Genomic DNA, 17,664 nt, shown 5'->3' with positions numbered 1-17,664 from the left:
ATCTCCATCCAAGTGTAATCCGAGATGTTTAATTGAAGTGACAACATCGATGTCAGGAAGGTTTGAGACTTCATCCCTCTTGGTGCCAAAGGTAACCTGCTTGGTCTTGGAAGCATTGAACACAAGATCATGCCTTGTACAGTAGTCTACCACCAAATTCAGGCCAATGTACGCGTTTATTTCGAGGCTTTCAACAGACTTCTGAGAAGTGAGTAGGACGGTGTCGTCCGCGTACATAATGGCCCTACAATAAGGCTCCGTCACTGCAGGCAGGTCATTGGTGGACAGCACAAACAAGAGTGGGCCCAAGACCGAGCCCTGATTAACCCCCCTCACCATGGGCTGAGAGTCTGATCTGGATGTGGATCTGATGCCTTTGATGGATTGAGCTATTTCAACCATTTGGTTTCTGTTAGAAAGATAAGATCGAAACCAACACAGTGCCGTATCTCGGATACCAAGATGGTGTAATTTTGTCACAGTCATGTCATGGCTTAAACAATCAAAGGCTTTGCTCATGTCAACAAAAATGCCCACGACACTATCTCCATTTTCTATGCCATCCACAATAAATTGAAACAAATCCACCAAGGCTGTGAGAGTGGACCTACCCTTTACAAAACCATGTTGTCTATCAGTGAGAAGATTGTTGATATTTAGGTGTTCGAGGATTCTAGATAGAACAATCTTCTCGAGGATCTTAGAGATAGTGGGGATTAATGAGATGGGCCTGTAATTTCCTATTTCATCTTTACTGCCTTTTTTGAGAAGAGGAAAAACTTTGGCGGTTTTTAGTTTTTGTGGAAACACACCCTGGGCCAACGACAGCTGGATGACATGAAGCAAGGGTGGTAGAAGTTCATGTTTGGCTGCTTTCAGTATTTTAGCTGAGATTCCATCCACTCCCGTTGAAGATTTAGGTTTCAATGAATCTATTGTAATTGCAAGCTCTTCAATTGATACAGGTTTCAGGATATGCATAGTTTGTTCCACAGGGATTGCATGAGTAGTTTCAGCTTGGTTATAAGAAGGGCTGCTATTATTTATTCTAATTGTTTCATCTGCTATTGTTGTAAAGTACCTGTTGAAGTGATTAGCTACGTCTGTAGCATTATCTACCACTCTTCCATTTACTTCAAGGTTTATGGCATTTACAGAAGACTCTTTGGACGATTTCCTCTCACATTGATTATTTGCCAAACAGCTTTGCTTTTATTCATAGATCGGCTAATGACAGATGCGCTCTTTTCTTTTATTAGAGACCTAAGTTTTAAGTCATAGGCTTTTTTTAGTCGAACAGCAGTCTGTTTATCATTGTCTGAGTTATTCAGGATGTACTTCCTTTGAGCCTCCAAAAATTCTTCTTTCAATAGCTTTGCTTCTTCGTCGTAGCATGCAGATATTTTGTAGTTGCGGTTTTGTCTAGACTTCTTCAGGGGGCAGTATATATCTAGATTAAAAGTTAGAGTGTGAATCAGAGACTCATATGCGCCATCTGCATTGTCCGAACCAAAAACTCCAATCCAGTTCTCAGCTGCAAAATTTTGTTTTAGGTTGTGCAAATTTTGTGCATTGAGGTGACGACAAAGAGAAGATTCTGTTATTCGTTGTCTTGCTGGGAAAGTGAGGTGACAAAGCTGACACGTGTGGTCTGAGATCGCCGTATGCATTATATCAACCTTAATGAGATTTGTGCTGACGTTTGTACATACGGCATCAATTGATGTTTGTGAAGATGCAGTAATCCTAGTTGCTGGGAGTTGAAGCCTCGTCAGGCTGTGTCAAGCCATAAGGTTGTTGAAAAGGGTTCTTTCAGGCAATGGCTGCAAGTTGTCGATATTGATGTCACCTATTAGAAGTACCTTGCCCTTGTCTGAAGATGTAAATGAGCCCAGTATATCTGACAGGAGCTCAAGTGCTCGAACGATAGTTTCTTGGCATTTTATAGGAGGGCGATATACTCCTAGATGTATAGAATTTCTTTGCCACTCAACTTGATGGATACTCCTGCTACCTCACATATCAATGGTAGACTTTTACATTCCACGTTTAAATTAGCAGTTTCGTTTTCTAGGGTACATTTTTTATATATTGCGACACCTCCCTTTTGCCGATTTCTTCTCCCGAAGGCAGAAATCAAACTAAAGCCAAGTAATCTCGTGTTATTAGGTTGTCGCTTTGTCCATGTTCAGTAATCAAAACAATGTCTGGTGATAAAGAATGCAGAAGATGATTGAACCTATCAATCTTATTGCCAATCCTATCAACATTTTGGTGTAGCACAGTTAGATATTTTTATGTGTCCATCTTGAATTTATGAAAAGACATCTTCTCCGAGCAAACTTCTCTCTGCTTTTCTTCAATGGGCTCTTCCACAAAAAAGAAGTCTCTTGGTGGCATGGTTCTTGAACTGGTGTATCTAATTCACCTGACGCAGTAGACTCAAATACAATGTCACCTGTCACCGAACAAACACCTACGTGCTTGGTGTCAGACAAGTGCCCTGTAGTTGGTATGTCTTTTATTTGGTTTCTTTTCAAGAATTGTTCAATATTACTTTCATAAAAGGCTTCAAGACATTCTTCTTTATCCGGGGACTGCAAACATTGGGGGTTTATTTCCTAGTTTCAAAGCTGATTGTAAAGTTTTAAGCTCCGAGACAACGTCCAATCTTGTTTCAACATCTGGGAGAGAACTACTATTTACAACTGAGCTTGTTATGTTAGATTTCTTGTGTTTCAAGTTTTCTTGTTCAAGTATTGCATTTCTTCTTTTCATATATTTAGCTGCTTGTAAGGAAATGCTGAAAACATTCTTTCTGTTTCCTGAGCTAACTTTTTTACGTTTTGTTGGTGTACAATTAGGTGAAGTAGTAGTATTTGTTTCAAACAAATCATAAGATAACTGTTTATTTTCTATGACTGATTTAGTGTTCTGTGTATTGTTTTGGAGGGCTTCAAATGCATTTTCAATTCTATCCTGCCTTATTTTTATTTTAGTCATTTCGCTGAAGATTCAGTAAAGTCTGTCTGTGTTTCAGTACTTCTGTAAATTTTGTCTGTTAAAGTAGGAGATAATTCGGCACTCTTTTTGAGTTGAAGTGAATTATTCTCTTGACTCAGTTTCTTTACTTGTCCTTCAAGTTTGGTAACAAGTTCTTCTTTCTCCTTGTCATAATACTCAAAAGTAGCAGTCAGTTCCAGCCGCAGTTGATTTTCTTTTCCTAGTTGCGCTTCTACTTCCTGAAGAGTTTCTGTGAGAGCTTTATTTCTGGAGATAAGAAGAGATTTATCGTTTTCTAGTTCTTCTATTTGTTGTTGAAAGTAGGTATTATTTTTAGTGTTTAACTCCGTGATTTTTTTAGCCTGGTCAGCGTTATAAGATTTCATATTCTGTAGTTCTTGTTTTAGCTTTTGGTTTTCACAAAGGAGGGCACTCCCAGCTTCGGCAGCTAGAGTTAAGGATGTTTCTAGAGCTTGTTCATCTTGCTCTTCATAGTCTTTTATTTTGTGTTCAATTATGTCTATATTTGTACTGCTGAAGTTTGTTTTGCACAAGTCACACTTCCAGAGATTGATTTCAATTTTTGTTAAGTTGTTGAACTGATTGATGGTCCAATTCAAACATTTAGAGTGATACAATTGTTTGCATTCTCTAGTGCAGAGGATCGTTTGATATCTTACTCCATTATTGCATATTCCACAAGGGTATTTGCTTGTCATTTTAATAAATGTTTACAATAGTAGCAGTAATAATAACGATTATATACGATTACTGCTTCGCTGACAGAAAACTGCTTTACTGACAGAAAATATGCTCTGCCGACGAAAATCTGTCTTATCGACCAATTAGTTTGAACGATCGCACTGGGAGCGCTTGTTGCTGGGCAGCCTGATTTTGTTGTTGGAAGGAAATTCGTATCTCATGGCAGATGAGGAACAGATGAACATCAGTTGGTTATAATCAGCTGATTGAGTTTTTTTTTTTTTTTTTGTTCTCTTAGGACAAGAAGCTTATAATTGCACTTAGTCCTGTAAGAACCTTTGCGCTGCTGCTTCCGGAGTGATAGGATATTTAGGATGGGTAAGGTTAGAGAGTAGGGGCCGCCTCCTATCGAGATCCATGAGGAAGAATTAGGGCACTACATCTCAAAGTCATCCCGGAAGAAGGGGAGGCCAGCTCTGAACGAGCCTCTACAGTCAAAGTAGGCAGGGGGTGGCACACCCTTGTTGAGGTTAACAAGAACCTCTGAGGTAAGGGAGCAAACCCCATCAACTCCAACAGTCTTCTTCCACAGTAGACTAGACCTATCGAATTGCCCATGAACCCCAGAATCTCAACATTTGCGGTTAGTGATGTGCCGCTACTGGACATCCATAAGGTTGCCCAGGTTGAAGTGGCACATCGGTTTTTTGCTGTGCCCAGTAGTGGGTTCAACTGGTAGGTATAAACCAGCCAGAAGTGATCCCTGCTGGGTATCTGATTGAGGTTAGTGTGTTTGACAACGAGTCAACCGTCAAATAAAACCATGGGGTAATCTGTATTGTTGATGAGTCAGCAACGTGTATTTTAAGTCTTCATCTTTGAAGATCAATTAATTAATAACGAGATGCTTGGATTGAAGTCATCAGATTGTAATGTCTGTTAAGTTTGTGCGTTATATTAATAAAATATGGCAATTTATTTACACAATACTGGCCCCAGAAATAACCGGAAACATGTGGATTGAAACATACGTGACTGATGTGAGTACCGGTTCTTTGAATTGCTCTTGTGCATTTAAAACTTTGAAATATTTTAAATGTTATGGTTCATAAAATTGTTAATACTTATCAGGAAAGATATTTGCAGTTCATGTGATGAAAGTCCTTTTAGATTGTTTAAATTCTTCTTAGAAAACGACGCACTGACACAACACCACATTGACGTTATCCATGACGTCATCAACCTCATACATTATACAATACATTAGAGAAGTCAGTTAAACCCTGAGGAGTTTTGGAATACACAATATATATTTGACTTCCGTTTTCTGTGTATTTTGATGTACTTGTATGTATATACAGTACAGTTCCATGACACTTGATACAAAAGGTTACTTTTCTAAATCACAAATTACATTGAATTACAAAATTAAGGAGTAATTTATTTCTAGCAGTGAAACTAGATAGAAAAAAATCAATTCATATATTTCATCGGATTTTGTTGTGGTCCAGCTGAAAGGTGTAGGACTTACAAGTCAGCTGACAAGCTATTGAATTATATTGGTCACGTTTACATCGCCTTTGCATTAATTTTAGTTTGTTTTTCACATATCTTTTAAGTAATAACACATTTGTAATAATTATGTGATTATAAATTTGAGATGTACAATGCAAAGTTTGAGTGCGTGTAGTAAATCATGTCTTCAGTGAATATTCCGTCTACACAGACATTCGTGATGTTTGTATGTTAATTGTTTATTTTGATTAAGCTAAACAAAACTATTTTATATTGTTTCACTGTTATGGCTGAAACAAATATTATCAGAGACAATAAATTTGACAGGCTTATAGACTAACAATTCAGAAAATTCTGACAGAATTTGAACTAGATTTCAATCAAGAAGAGTTCCAAAATCTAGGTCTAGGCTTGGATAAATTTAAATGTTAATTAAATTTAAGCTGCTGTTCATGAATTAGGACTGAGTTAGGTAATACAATGAATATAGGCATAAATGATGATCTGAGGAACTAAAACAGGCCTAGGACTATGTGACTGATCGAGAACTTACAGTTACATGAGTGACAAAAAAGTATTTTATGTATGTGTTTACTGGTAAAAAAAGACCGTAAATATCAGATGTGATACACAAAATGAATTGAATAATATCATCCTGATACTAAATTATATACCTAATACTGAATCCAGCCAAAATTTCCAAATTAAGTTGTGCAAAAGGACAATGAGAAAAAATAGGCAACGTGTCAAAGGGTTTAACCCTTGCTGAGCGGCATATTAAGATAGAAAAACACTTTACCCTGCATATTTTTTAAATTAAATTTTCTTTTTTGTTTTAACATTATAATTACATAACTGCATTAAAAAAGTATATGAAATGTTTTTTAATTAAATATTCACAAAAATTAATAATTAAAACTTGATATTTTTCAATTAATAATATGAATAAGTTACAATGCCTATATTTTGTTAGTGAGTAAAATACTTGTATATTACCCATATTTATAAAATATATTATCTTGAAACGGGTGTGGTGAACGTGTAGTGTAGCGTCCTTGGACTGGCGGGGATCACGACACCAAGACGAGCGAGGCATGGGAACGGCGCGGCATGACACATGTCCCATATTACTGTCACTAATTTCCTAAATTAGTGTCTCTACATTATTTATATATAACTAAAAACACAACACATAAAACACAGCTGAAATAAACATAATGTAAATGTAAGGTTATTCAGAATCACGGATCACGAGTTATTTGTTTTGTTGACTTTACAATGATCGCATTGGAAAAGGCGGGAAAACAAATAACACACAGGTTTATTGATACGTGCTGCTACCTACTAAACAGAAAGGCGTACTAACTGTACAGGGCTACATTAACAAGTGCTGCTACGTAGTACGTGACGTTGAAAGTAATGTGTGGCGACAACGTACCAGCCAGCTGGAACGCAGCTGGCGGCTGGCGCATATATACGGATGCCGCTCGGCAAGGGTTAAGAGGAGGACATACTGATTGTTTTTAATGATATACGATAAGAAGATAGAATTGATTGATGAGACAACTGTACACTCACCCAGGCAAATGCTCGGTAGTAGAGCAGCTTGATAGCTGTCAGTGTAGGACTACGTGCGAACACGGCTCGGTTGTTGTGGGCCTCGATACGATCAGATACCCTCCGCAACATGTCAGAGGTAATGGTGGGGTAGTGCACATAGCAGCCCACTTTGCATCCCCCGATCCATGAGAACAGAGGCAGTGTGAAGGCATAACCCATCGTGTCAATGTACACATCTGTGATCAAACAAAGTTAAATCTTTCTTACTTTCATTAAACACCAAACTCAAATTTTTAAACAAATCATTATTGGATAGAAGTATTTTAATCGTATACTGTATATTCCTGTATGTTTTCATAATTCTTAAATAGCTGTTGCACAATTTGTAAGTTACTTTATGAAACTATGTCAAAGTTTATTACATATTACAGCACTGTTTTACAGTTTTGAGCTGTGTTATGAATTTAAAGACCCAGGCTTTTCCTAAAGTTATTTTGAAAACTGTTAAATATTTTTAATTAACATAAAAATAATAAATTAATAGACTTTATTATTTCATACATGAGATCAGTGTTTGGTTCATTCCATTTTTTATCAGTAATCCCAGTCAACATAATAGAGTAAAAATGTCCTTTACAATTTTGGCTTGTTATGAAAATGAAATTCCAGGTTAAGCTAAAAATCTCCAAGCATTGTACAAAACCAACCAATCCAACAAAGTAACTTCATCACAATCGTGCAGTGATAATTTAATGAAAACTGTCATATTATTAATATTGTCACAGTATATTCTGTTTACTAACTTGTTTATTCTGTGTTTGTATTGTTACAGACAGAAGTGCCTATTTGCCCGATCAACAACTAACTGGCAGGAGGATTTTGCTTAACAGTCATGTTATTGTTTATAAGTTAACTTCACAACACTTATAAATAAAGAAGTAACTGACCTGGTAGATAACGCCACATGGCCTCGGCGCCCAACACCACAGACCCTAGGCTCTGCCCTAGTAGGGTACACACAGGATATTTCCCCGCCTCTACCAGGCTCCTGTCACAGAATCAATGAATTACACAAACTGTTGTCACAATGTACCCATGATGACCAAGAGGACCAAGCAAAAAGAATAAATATTCAAATCAAATTTTGGTAAACAGTCCAATATGTCAATCATGGAATAATTCAGTAATCCATCTAAATGGAGGCAAGTTACAGTATTGTTCAGTTTTGTGTTGTTGTTGGACATTTTATCAAAAGAGTTATTTATTCTGCTAACAGTCAAAATTATTTGCAAATAAAATATTTATTAGATGAAACTTGTTGAAATATTCTCAAAACTATTTAGATTGTAATATATTGTTTCAAATCTACATATAGTTTGGATTAAAAAGACACTTCATAATACATTTTTTAATTCCATAGAGTTCAACCACTAGCTCCCATTCACTTTTTTCCAAACAAAATTATAAGCAATAAAAATGTTAATTTTTTCAAAAAGGAGAAAACTTGCAACAAATACCCAGCAGGCACCATCCATCATCCTTGGTGGTTTCTCTGGGTAAGTGGTGCTCTAACACGTGCGCACGCACACGCACACACACACGCACACGCGCGCGCACACACACACACGTGCACGCGCGAGTACCCAAAAGTAACCAGAATAACATTGCTGTGGGCAGGGATTGTGCAGTATGCATTCCTATTACTCCTCATACACCACATCTCATTTTCAGTTCAGTGCTACCTATGTTGACTACCTGGCTTGTATTGTTCATTTTCAGATATTGGATTTTCTAGTGCTGTTTTTTTTTTTTTTTTTTTTTTCATTTGTTGTGAAGGCAATTTAAGAAATTAGCTAAATCACCTGAGATTGAGTTACATCTCATTTATAATCACCAGTTGCATGTCAGAGGAGTTAGTTCTAGTGCTCAAGAACATTCAACTAAAAAGTAATTTTTATGTTTAAACTTTTTTTGTTCACTTGCTTTTTTTTCATTTATTAAATATAGAGATTAACTTGTAGAATGAACTACATTTTTTATTAATTATTCTGTGAACTACATATTTTAGTTATTATTCCCTGTTTTGTTTAAACGCATAAACACTTGCCTAAATGAACGTAATGAAAATGATTTTATGTTTTGGTGAAGCAGGGGGAAATTACCATAAAGCAGTGCGAATTCTTAGCAATGTTCATCCTGAAAAGCCTGTTGATAGACAATATTTAAAGGAAATGTAACTACATTTATGACCATCTTATTTTTCCGTCAAAAATCTCCACGATAAAGAAGACCTTAACAACATGAATATACACAGCTGAAAGTTTTACTCAATAACAGTATCAAAGCAATAGTTTGCAAGAACAGATACAAAAGCATATCTCCTATAAACCTGCAATAACATTTTTTTTAAGAATACATTTCTTCCCTACTTAATTAAACAGCTCCTTGAATTGAATGAAACATTTCAGTACTTCCTCTCAAGCATATTAACAACCTAGTTCTTCCCAGACCCAGCAGCACTCTCTCGTACCTCCTGTACAGCAAGTGCAGTGTACAGTGTGCCCAACATCATATCACAGCAAATAAGCTACATCCTAGTATTACTTCACTTCATTTTGTATAAATGTAAAGGTGATAAAAATGTTTCTTCCTCCTCCTCAATAAATAAGTTCATCACATCATACCCTCTTCCCACTCAAATTTTTACATGAGACATGAAGCTTCTAACGTACTGTCTCCCATTCTCTTGCTATTTCAGTTGTAGCCTAGTTCTCGTATCTTGTAATTTTGCTTAGTGATCTTAACTTAGCAATTGTGAGTATGTGAGAAATTTATGCTGTCTCTTGATGACCTGCACGATGATATTTCTTAAATACAGTGGCATGGCCATTTCAATTTGCTGCTAATATTCAATCTTACAAACTTAACATTATTAACTTTATCTTTTATCTAACTGTACATTATTAATTTCTTTACAAACTTTATGGAATTATTTTTTTTTAATTACTATATTTCTTGAAAACTGTAAAGGGTTTGAAATACATAATGATTATTATAGTGTTTATAACTGCATAATCTAAATGAGAGGTTCTGTGAATATGTTTGCATCTGAATTTCATTACTTGTTTACCTAGTCTGGAGGTAGATGAATTTGACACTTCGCGGTAAAGGTGTATTCAATCTTCGTGCAGCCAAGTTCAGTATCTCATCTGGTGTAACTTCAATGTCTCCTGTATATACGACTATGTCCACGTTGTCATACTTCTGTTGTAGAGCACGTATCGCACACCACAACACCTTCTCTCCACCGCCACCCGCATTACAATATGGATGAAATATCCCGACTGTCAGACCTCCAGTTCTTCTCACCCGACACTTCCTCACTTGCTGCCAGACAAACAACACAGTTAATGGTCAATATACAGTAACACATTTAGTTGGTACCTTCATGCTTACTATATAACTTTAAGTTGAGATTTGTTGTGCAGTATTTACCTGATTACTATCAAGGTACCAGTGAGAAACAGTGGAATGACATTAAAAAAAAATAACGCTTGATCCCTTGAGGACCAGCGGGTATCTACTACCCACATTATAATATGTGAGCACTTTTCTAGAATACAATAGAATTACCATATTACACACAACAACTTTTATTAAGATGTGCAAAGATGTTTTTACCTTAAAAACACATACCTTCAGTTCAAAGTTCATAACTGTGAGTTGTTTTTTTTTTCTATGTACAAAAAGTTATTTAACAAAACATTATATCAACTTACCTTAATAACAAAGTAATTGATAACAAGTATACAAGACACAATAATGGTCAGTAAATACAGTACTGACATATCTGCTACCATTTCAACAGTCATCAGTCTACCTGAAAAACAAGATAGCATTAGTTTAAACAGAGATTTCTCAATTTAAATTAGAAAATAATAAATCTACAATACAGCCTTATCATTTTAATACACTACTGGTTCAAACATTCTGGTAATTATAACAACTTAAGACAAAATTATGTCACAAATTAGCCAGTCTATCAAATGACAAATATATTAAAAATTAAAAAATAACAAGTTTTCAGATATTTGTCATCATTATGTATGTAAATATTTTTCCTTGGTGTTTAACTGTACTCTAGACTTTAGTCACAATGCTAGAGCTCTGTTGTATTACAGATTTTAAACTATAGGTAAACCGCTTACAAAAAAACATTGGTTGATTTGAGTTCACGCAGGGTGGGGTAAATACCCCTCCGCCACCCACCCCAAGTATCCCCACCACTGCTCGGCCACTCACTCTATTTGATGAGCTGACTAATCTGGCTCAGTCGGTATCGTTCACTGCTGCGACCCGTTCAGTTGAACTGAACCGGTCAGTACAGAGTTACTGAGCCTTCCTGCTAGAGCGTGTTATACCGGTCATCCGTGTTGACTGAACAAAATGAACGACTAGATGTAATGACCAAGTGAACGAAAGGATCTGCTAGTAAAAAAGTATTCGAATAGAGGAAGAAACAGCATATTGTACAGTGAATGGATAGATATATAACAATAAATGTAATGGAATTTATTTTTCAGAAATCTATTAAACGCAAATATATCTATTAAATCTTATTAAATAAATGTAATTGTAAGTTACCAGATACATTGCTAAATATTTTAAATGTTAATACTATTATAATTAATGGACTTGGTTGGTTGATATGCCTTTGATTTATCATAAGTAAGGTTATTCCCTACAAATGGGGAGACTCCCTAGTCCCCCTGTTGAGTTATGTGATTACAGTTTTATTCTTAATCGGTTAGCAGTGAACGAAAAATAACGACTGAACAATTTTGAGGACCTAGTGTAACCTAACGCATAAACTATATATTTTTGTAGTTATTTTTGTATATGATGTTTAAGCTATTTTCATGGATAAGAGTTTTTAAATGAACTTAATAATAATATTATAAGTTTTAGCGACCATTAAAAATAACAAATCCATTTTGAAAGAAATATCAAACTTATTCAGTTGGCAGGAAAATGTTAGTGAAACGTTCTAGGTGAAACGGGTCTTGTAAAACACTCTGATCTGGATCACTTGTTCACTTGACTGGCCCGTTTCAAATTGAATGACACATCTCTAATGGCCACTGCCACTCCACGGCTAACCTCAAAACAAAATGCAAGCTTCCTGGATACATCTATGGCTACTTTAATCTGTTTCAATTAATATTTTAAACGCTTAGACTGTGACACTTGTATATGACTACACAAAAAAATATAGTTATAGAACAGGTAAAGTAGCTGTAGTGTAAATAAAACTGTGAGAGCGAGACACGACCCACACAGCTGATAAACAGGGACAACAAGTGGCTGGTCCCACTCCCCACCCCAACTCCCCGCCGGAGGGGGCCTCTCCTGTGCGGTAACTGCTCAGAAATTTGCTTCTGCGCAGGTTTCTTTAATAGCGGTTGACCTAAATAGTTATGTTACTTATCCTTTTGATATAGTGTACTAAAGCCAAACTATATACAGTCAATAATACCCTTCAAGAAGATAAGGCTGAATGATCCATAAACAAACAGGAACTGATCAACAAAATAAAACATTTTCTTATGCGTGCCCTTGAATTGGATAGCAATTGAAGAAATGCTACATCTCAATTAACTTTTAATGTTATTTATGAGCACTTAGAAGAAGGCTACCAAAACATTGTAACGACTCTGCAAATATTCCTTAATCATCCCATTCCTTGTTGCTTTCGGGGGCAAGGAGCTTCAGCAAGTTGAAATTATTCAAAAATTAAGAAGCAATATGGAACAGAAGAGATTAAAAAATGTTATGTAATGTATGTAAAAGGATTAAAAATGTAATGTATCAATTAAACATTACAGAGCATAAAAAATATCATTTGAGTGAAATAATCAAATAATTGCAGCCTAAAAATAGAGAAAAATGAAATTTAAGTTAATATTAATTAGTGTTTTTTATTCACTTGATACTTTATTGTATAGTTTTCATTCAAAGTTTAGGGTGTATTTTTTGTAAAATTATTTTCAGAATTTGGAGTCATGTTTGTCTGAAGATATCCAAAAAAAAGTGACGAAGAAGTTCAAATTAACTCCTAATATCGTTTCAACATCAGAGATACCTAGACTACAAATTATAGTATAAACTTAAGTGAAGGGGTATTCTCCTGCTCTCATCAGGTGGATAATTATTCATTGCACCATTATGATGTTTAGACTCGATCTCTAAGCACGGTGCAACAACCAAGTTTTCTACACATAACGTAGCTATGATGGGAAGGATAGATTCAGTGTGGAAGATGAGTTGAGCTCCAATTCACCTTCCTCTTAGTGCAGCATCTGGAACCTGATGCTATCACAGTCTTGACTCCTGGAATGGAGTCATGTTCGTCTGAAGAGAGACAAAAAAAGTCTATGACAAAAATATTTTTAAAAACTCCTTACATCGTTTGATACTTAGACTACAAAATATAGTGTAATCTAGGTGAAGAGGCATTCCCATTGTCTCATCAGGTGCACAACTGAGTACACTACAGTGTTTTAGACTCGGTCTCTAAGCATTGTGGAACAACCAAGTTTTCAACACATAGTGTAGATATAGTGGGAAGAGTTGATTCGTAAATGTTGAGTATAGCTCCAGTTCACCTTCCTCTTTCTCAATGCAGCATATGGAATCTGACGCTATCTTAGAATTTACTCCTGAAATCTAGAATCCTGTTCGTCTGAAGAGATCCCAAAACAAGTCGGCAACCAAGAAGTTCAAAATGACCTTATTTCCTTATTTCGACACCTAGACTACAAAATATATTGTAATCTTGGTTAAGAGGTATTCTCATTGTCTTATACAGAGCGTTTCAAAAAGGACTTTACAACTTTGAAAATTCATATAAAATTTATTAAACAAGGTACAGAGCTGGTTTTGGTGTTGTTTTAAAGGAAAACAGTTCAAGTTTTGACTCGCGTAGTCCGCTAGTGCCTTATCGCGCCGCACAAGCGCTAGTGACAGTTACGTTAAACATGGCTGCCTTCACTGGACCGGAGCATGCTAGTTGTGTGTTTTGGTTTGAAGAATCGAAGTCTGCGACAACAGTTCAGCGTAATTTTCGTACCAAGTACGCTAAAGATCCTCCTAGTAGGCCTACAATTTATGAGTGGGATAGTTTTTTTGTAGAAACAGGGTGCTCAGTGAAACATAAAAAATCCTCAGGTCGTCCAAGAACATCTGACGAAGTCGTTGAGCAAGTGAGACAATGTTTTGTAAATAGCCCTACGAAATCGACCCGGCGTGCATCTCGTGAGCTGCAAGTACCACATAGGACGGTTTGGCGTGGGTAAGAAAACGTTTGCACTTGAAACCATACCGATATTCGCTTTTACAAGCAATTAAAGACACTGATAAGATTGCCCGTAGGAACTTCTGTGTGGATATGTTAAATCGAGTGGATGATGATGAACATTTCTTGGACAACATAATCTTTTCTGACGGTAAAGACAGATAACTGTAAGATTTGGGACAGCGAAAATCCACATGCAACATTACAACATGTTCGTGATAGCCCTAAAGTGAACGTTTTTTGTGTGTTGAGCAAGAGGAAAGTGTACGGCCCCTTTTTTCCAAGAGAGAACCATCAATGGGATAGTGTACCTTGATATGTTGCAAGAATTTACGCTGCTGCTGAGCAAGTTACACCTGAAATGCTAGTGCGAGTCTGGGAAGAAATCGACTACCGATGGGATGTCTGCAGAATAACCAACGGAAGCTACATAGAACATCTTTAGTTTAAGGTAAAAAAAATTGAAGTTCTTTCCTTTAAAATAACACCAAAACCAACTCTGTACCTTGTTTAATAAAATTTATATGAATTTTCAAAGTTGTAAAGTCCTTTTTGAAACGCCCTGTATTCAACTGTGCACCTGATGAGACAACACAAAAAACATCAAACTACACAATAAGCTATTACAATGTAATATTAGCGATTATGTAATACACTAAAATGTAAACATTGGTTCCATAATATTACATTTTAGGCTCTTATTAACGATGGATCTTTTTCACAAAAACTATTAAGACCGACAGATCAGCCCAGTAGCCCTTAAAAGAAAAATGCTAAGAATGACAGATCGGTGATTAGTCATCAAAAGTTAAGTTGGTTGGGGATTTCAACACCAATAAGATACTCAACAGATCGCTGAGCCACAAGAGTGGCCATGGCTGTCCTCTGCGTCAGATCATTGATTTATGACCACACGTCCTACCTCAGATCGGCGGACCTCACCCAGTGGCTCTCCCTGTTTTGCTGTTCAGCTCGTGGCCACTATGTGTGGCCTACTGTATTGCGCAGTTATAAAATTCAATTCTCATCCAGTTTTGACTGCAAAATGCTAGAATCTCTAAACCAAATAAATAATTAAATTAATATTTCTCTATTGGCAGCACACACCATAGTAAACATCATTCAGACTTGTTTTTTATCCACTTGTCAGCGTCATTGTAGCTGCTATAGTATATCCTAGAATAATTTATTACTAGAATAATTACTGGTGGAGACAAAGATTAAAATATAGAAACTAGTTTAATATTCTGTTGATGCTAGAGATCTACTTGAAACTAATTGTATTTTTATTTGCAGAAAAATCATTTAGTTGGGAAAAATATATATACGAGTAAATTTGAACTGTAATATTCATAACTAATAATTACCAGCTGTTTCTATTTTATAGACTAACAATATTGTCCAGATCGTACCAACTTTTCCAATGCCAGATCATATTGGATGATCTAACATGATCTGATGTCTGAAATGCCCCTAGCCATTAGTGTGGTCTTCATAGCGCCTTCCACTCCGCACTTCTGATGAAAGAAAAAAAAACACTCGAGATAGGACCCAAATTGAAGCTCAGATCACATGAGTACTTATAAAGTGTAACTTTAACTTCGGTACTACTAGTAACATATTTATGATAACCTAATCTAAACCTAGATATATCAAGTTATGCAAGGAGCAGATAGGAACAGAGTGGTCTCCAGATAATACCAAAATACCAGGAAAGAAGAGGTGGTAGGTCTTTTTAGAGATTTGTCCAGAAAATATACGTAATGCTGATTCACTTATCCCATTTATCATTAAGTATGTCAAACCTGGAACATGGAAAGTATATGACACTTTTACTACAAACCACATTAAAAACTTTGTTGATGCACTAACTTCTGCAAACATCCAAACAATAGAATCCAATTGGATAGAATCATTAAAAACAGGACTCTAGAGTAACAGCATTTCCGATTATCTTTAAGAGTATATGTATCGACGAGAAATAATGATTATTGGTAATGATCCATTTGAACATTTTTGGAATACTGACAGACTTGTTTATCATCTTTCAAAGCAACTGCCATTTTTAATAATCAAATGTTACTTATGTAAAATTGAAATATTACCTTACGTGTATTATTTGAAAGTGTTTATACCTGTTGATATAGATTATTTAACTTACTTGTTCAAAATAATGGAAATTATAAGATTAAAGGCCGACCTGGCAAATCACGAATTTGACGTTATCAACGTATTCTGCTCATCCTCCTGAACAAAAAAAAAAAAAAAATATATATATATATATATATATTATAAGGGGGTGCAATAAGGGGGTGCAATAAGGGGGTGCAAATAACAAATAACATGATTTTAGAGGGTATATACATAAATAGTTAAGTTCTTAATGTTTTAATGTTCTGTTTGTGTGCTGTGTCTGGATATCTGTAAAAAGAAGTCAGTGCTTCACTAGATATCGTGTACTGTAGTTTAGATCTAGTGCGTGCGTGACGTTCATGGATCAACTATCCACTAGTTCGACCAATCGTAGTGAATTGGTGTGTCGGAGTGTTTTTGTCAGGCATGTTAACCCATTACGGATCGTTTTGTTTTGGCGCGCGGGCACCAGCGGGCATGAATTAATTTACGGTCAGCGGCCGCACGAACAGCAATGGTGCGCCACATCATATCGCTCACTATTGTATACTAGAAAATTCAGCTGTGAAGGTATTCGTTCAGATGGAACATGCGCCTCCTGGGGTATCCTTGATGTAAGAACGATAACACGCCAGCAAGATTCCGGGGTGGCAGGGATGATGTCTGAATCATAGTCTAAATAAAGCGGCTCGGGCGAAGCGATTACAACATCCGGACCATTGTCTAGACTAAACCCGCCAACATGTACGTCTGCGTTGTTTCGTTGTGTCACTAACCTCAAAAGTATTATAATAACAACTGAAGAAAACACACAATCAGAAGCGCTAAAAAGGAGAGAGTAAACTCATATGAATGATTTTTTAACTTCTACATACAACTGCGATCTGTAGGATATTTATAAAACTTTTGAAAACTCTAAACATAGGCCGTTGTTAAACACTCTTAGTTGACAAGTGAGACAATCGCCCGATCGACATTAATAGAACTATTTGGAGGGAAACTTAAAAGCAGACCGCTTTTGCGACCTGAGCTCGTCACCGTTAGGCCCAGCCGCTGCGTGACGAGCCCAGCTCGTCAGTGATCCGCAATGGGTTAAGAGTTAACGTTTCAACCGAAACGAGATTATTTAGTTCCTGTACATTCTGTGGAACACACTAATGAATGGTAAGTGTTCTCTATTAACCCTTTGCACGCCAGCCTATTTTCCAAAAGTACTACACAGAAACGCCAAGGGCATTTTCAGAAGTTTTGCAAGTTTTCACAAAATGTATCATAACTTTTTTATTTTTGAACAGATATTGATGATTTCTTTACCATTATTTTGCTTATGAAAAGCCCTTGTTCAGTTGGTAAATTGTAGTTGCATAAAAGTAATTTAAACTTATAAAAAAATAAAA

General features: G+C 36.1%; 1 protein-coding gene across 2 annotated transcripts in view; it reads right to left on the bottom strand.

Moving 5' to 3' along the window:
• LOC124370462 (GDP-Man:Man(3)GlcNAc(2)-PP-Dol alpha-1,2-mannosyltransferase) overlaps nt 1–17,664 on the bottom strand; it is a 36,126-nt gene that overhangs the window by 12,299 nt on the left and 6,163 nt on the right. Inside the window, exons 2-6 of one of the 2 annotated variants that reach the window (XM_046828756.1) lie at nt 16,296–16,381; nt 10,560–10,660; nt 9,911–10,167; nt 7,728–7,828; nt 6,799–7,016 (exon numbers count right to left, since the gene is read on the bottom strand). In XM_046828756.1, coding sequence (XP_046684712.1) covers nt 6,799–7,016; nt 7,728–7,828; nt 9,911–10,167; nt 10,560–10,652 — 669 coding nt within the window. In that variant the 5' untranslated portion in view covers nt 10,653–10,660; nt 16,296–16,381. The remainder of the gene's footprint in view (nt 1–6,798; nt 7,017–7,727; nt 7,829–9,910; nt 10,168–10,559; nt 10,661–16,295; nt 16,382–17,664) is intronic. The other variant, XM_046828751.1, reaches the window with a different exon arrangement.

The sequence above is a fragment of the Homalodisca vitripennis genome, chromosome 1 (assembly GCF_021130785.1).
Source record: "Homalodisca vitripennis isolate AUS2020 chromosome 1, UT_GWSS_2.1, whole genome shotgun sequence".
Taxonomy (NCBI): domain Eukaryota; kingdom Metazoa; phylum Arthropoda; class Insecta; order Hemiptera; family Cicadellidae; genus Homalodisca; species Homalodisca vitripennis.
Note: the sequence above shows the minus strand (reverse complement) of the source record. Positions and strands in the feature narration are given on the sequence as shown.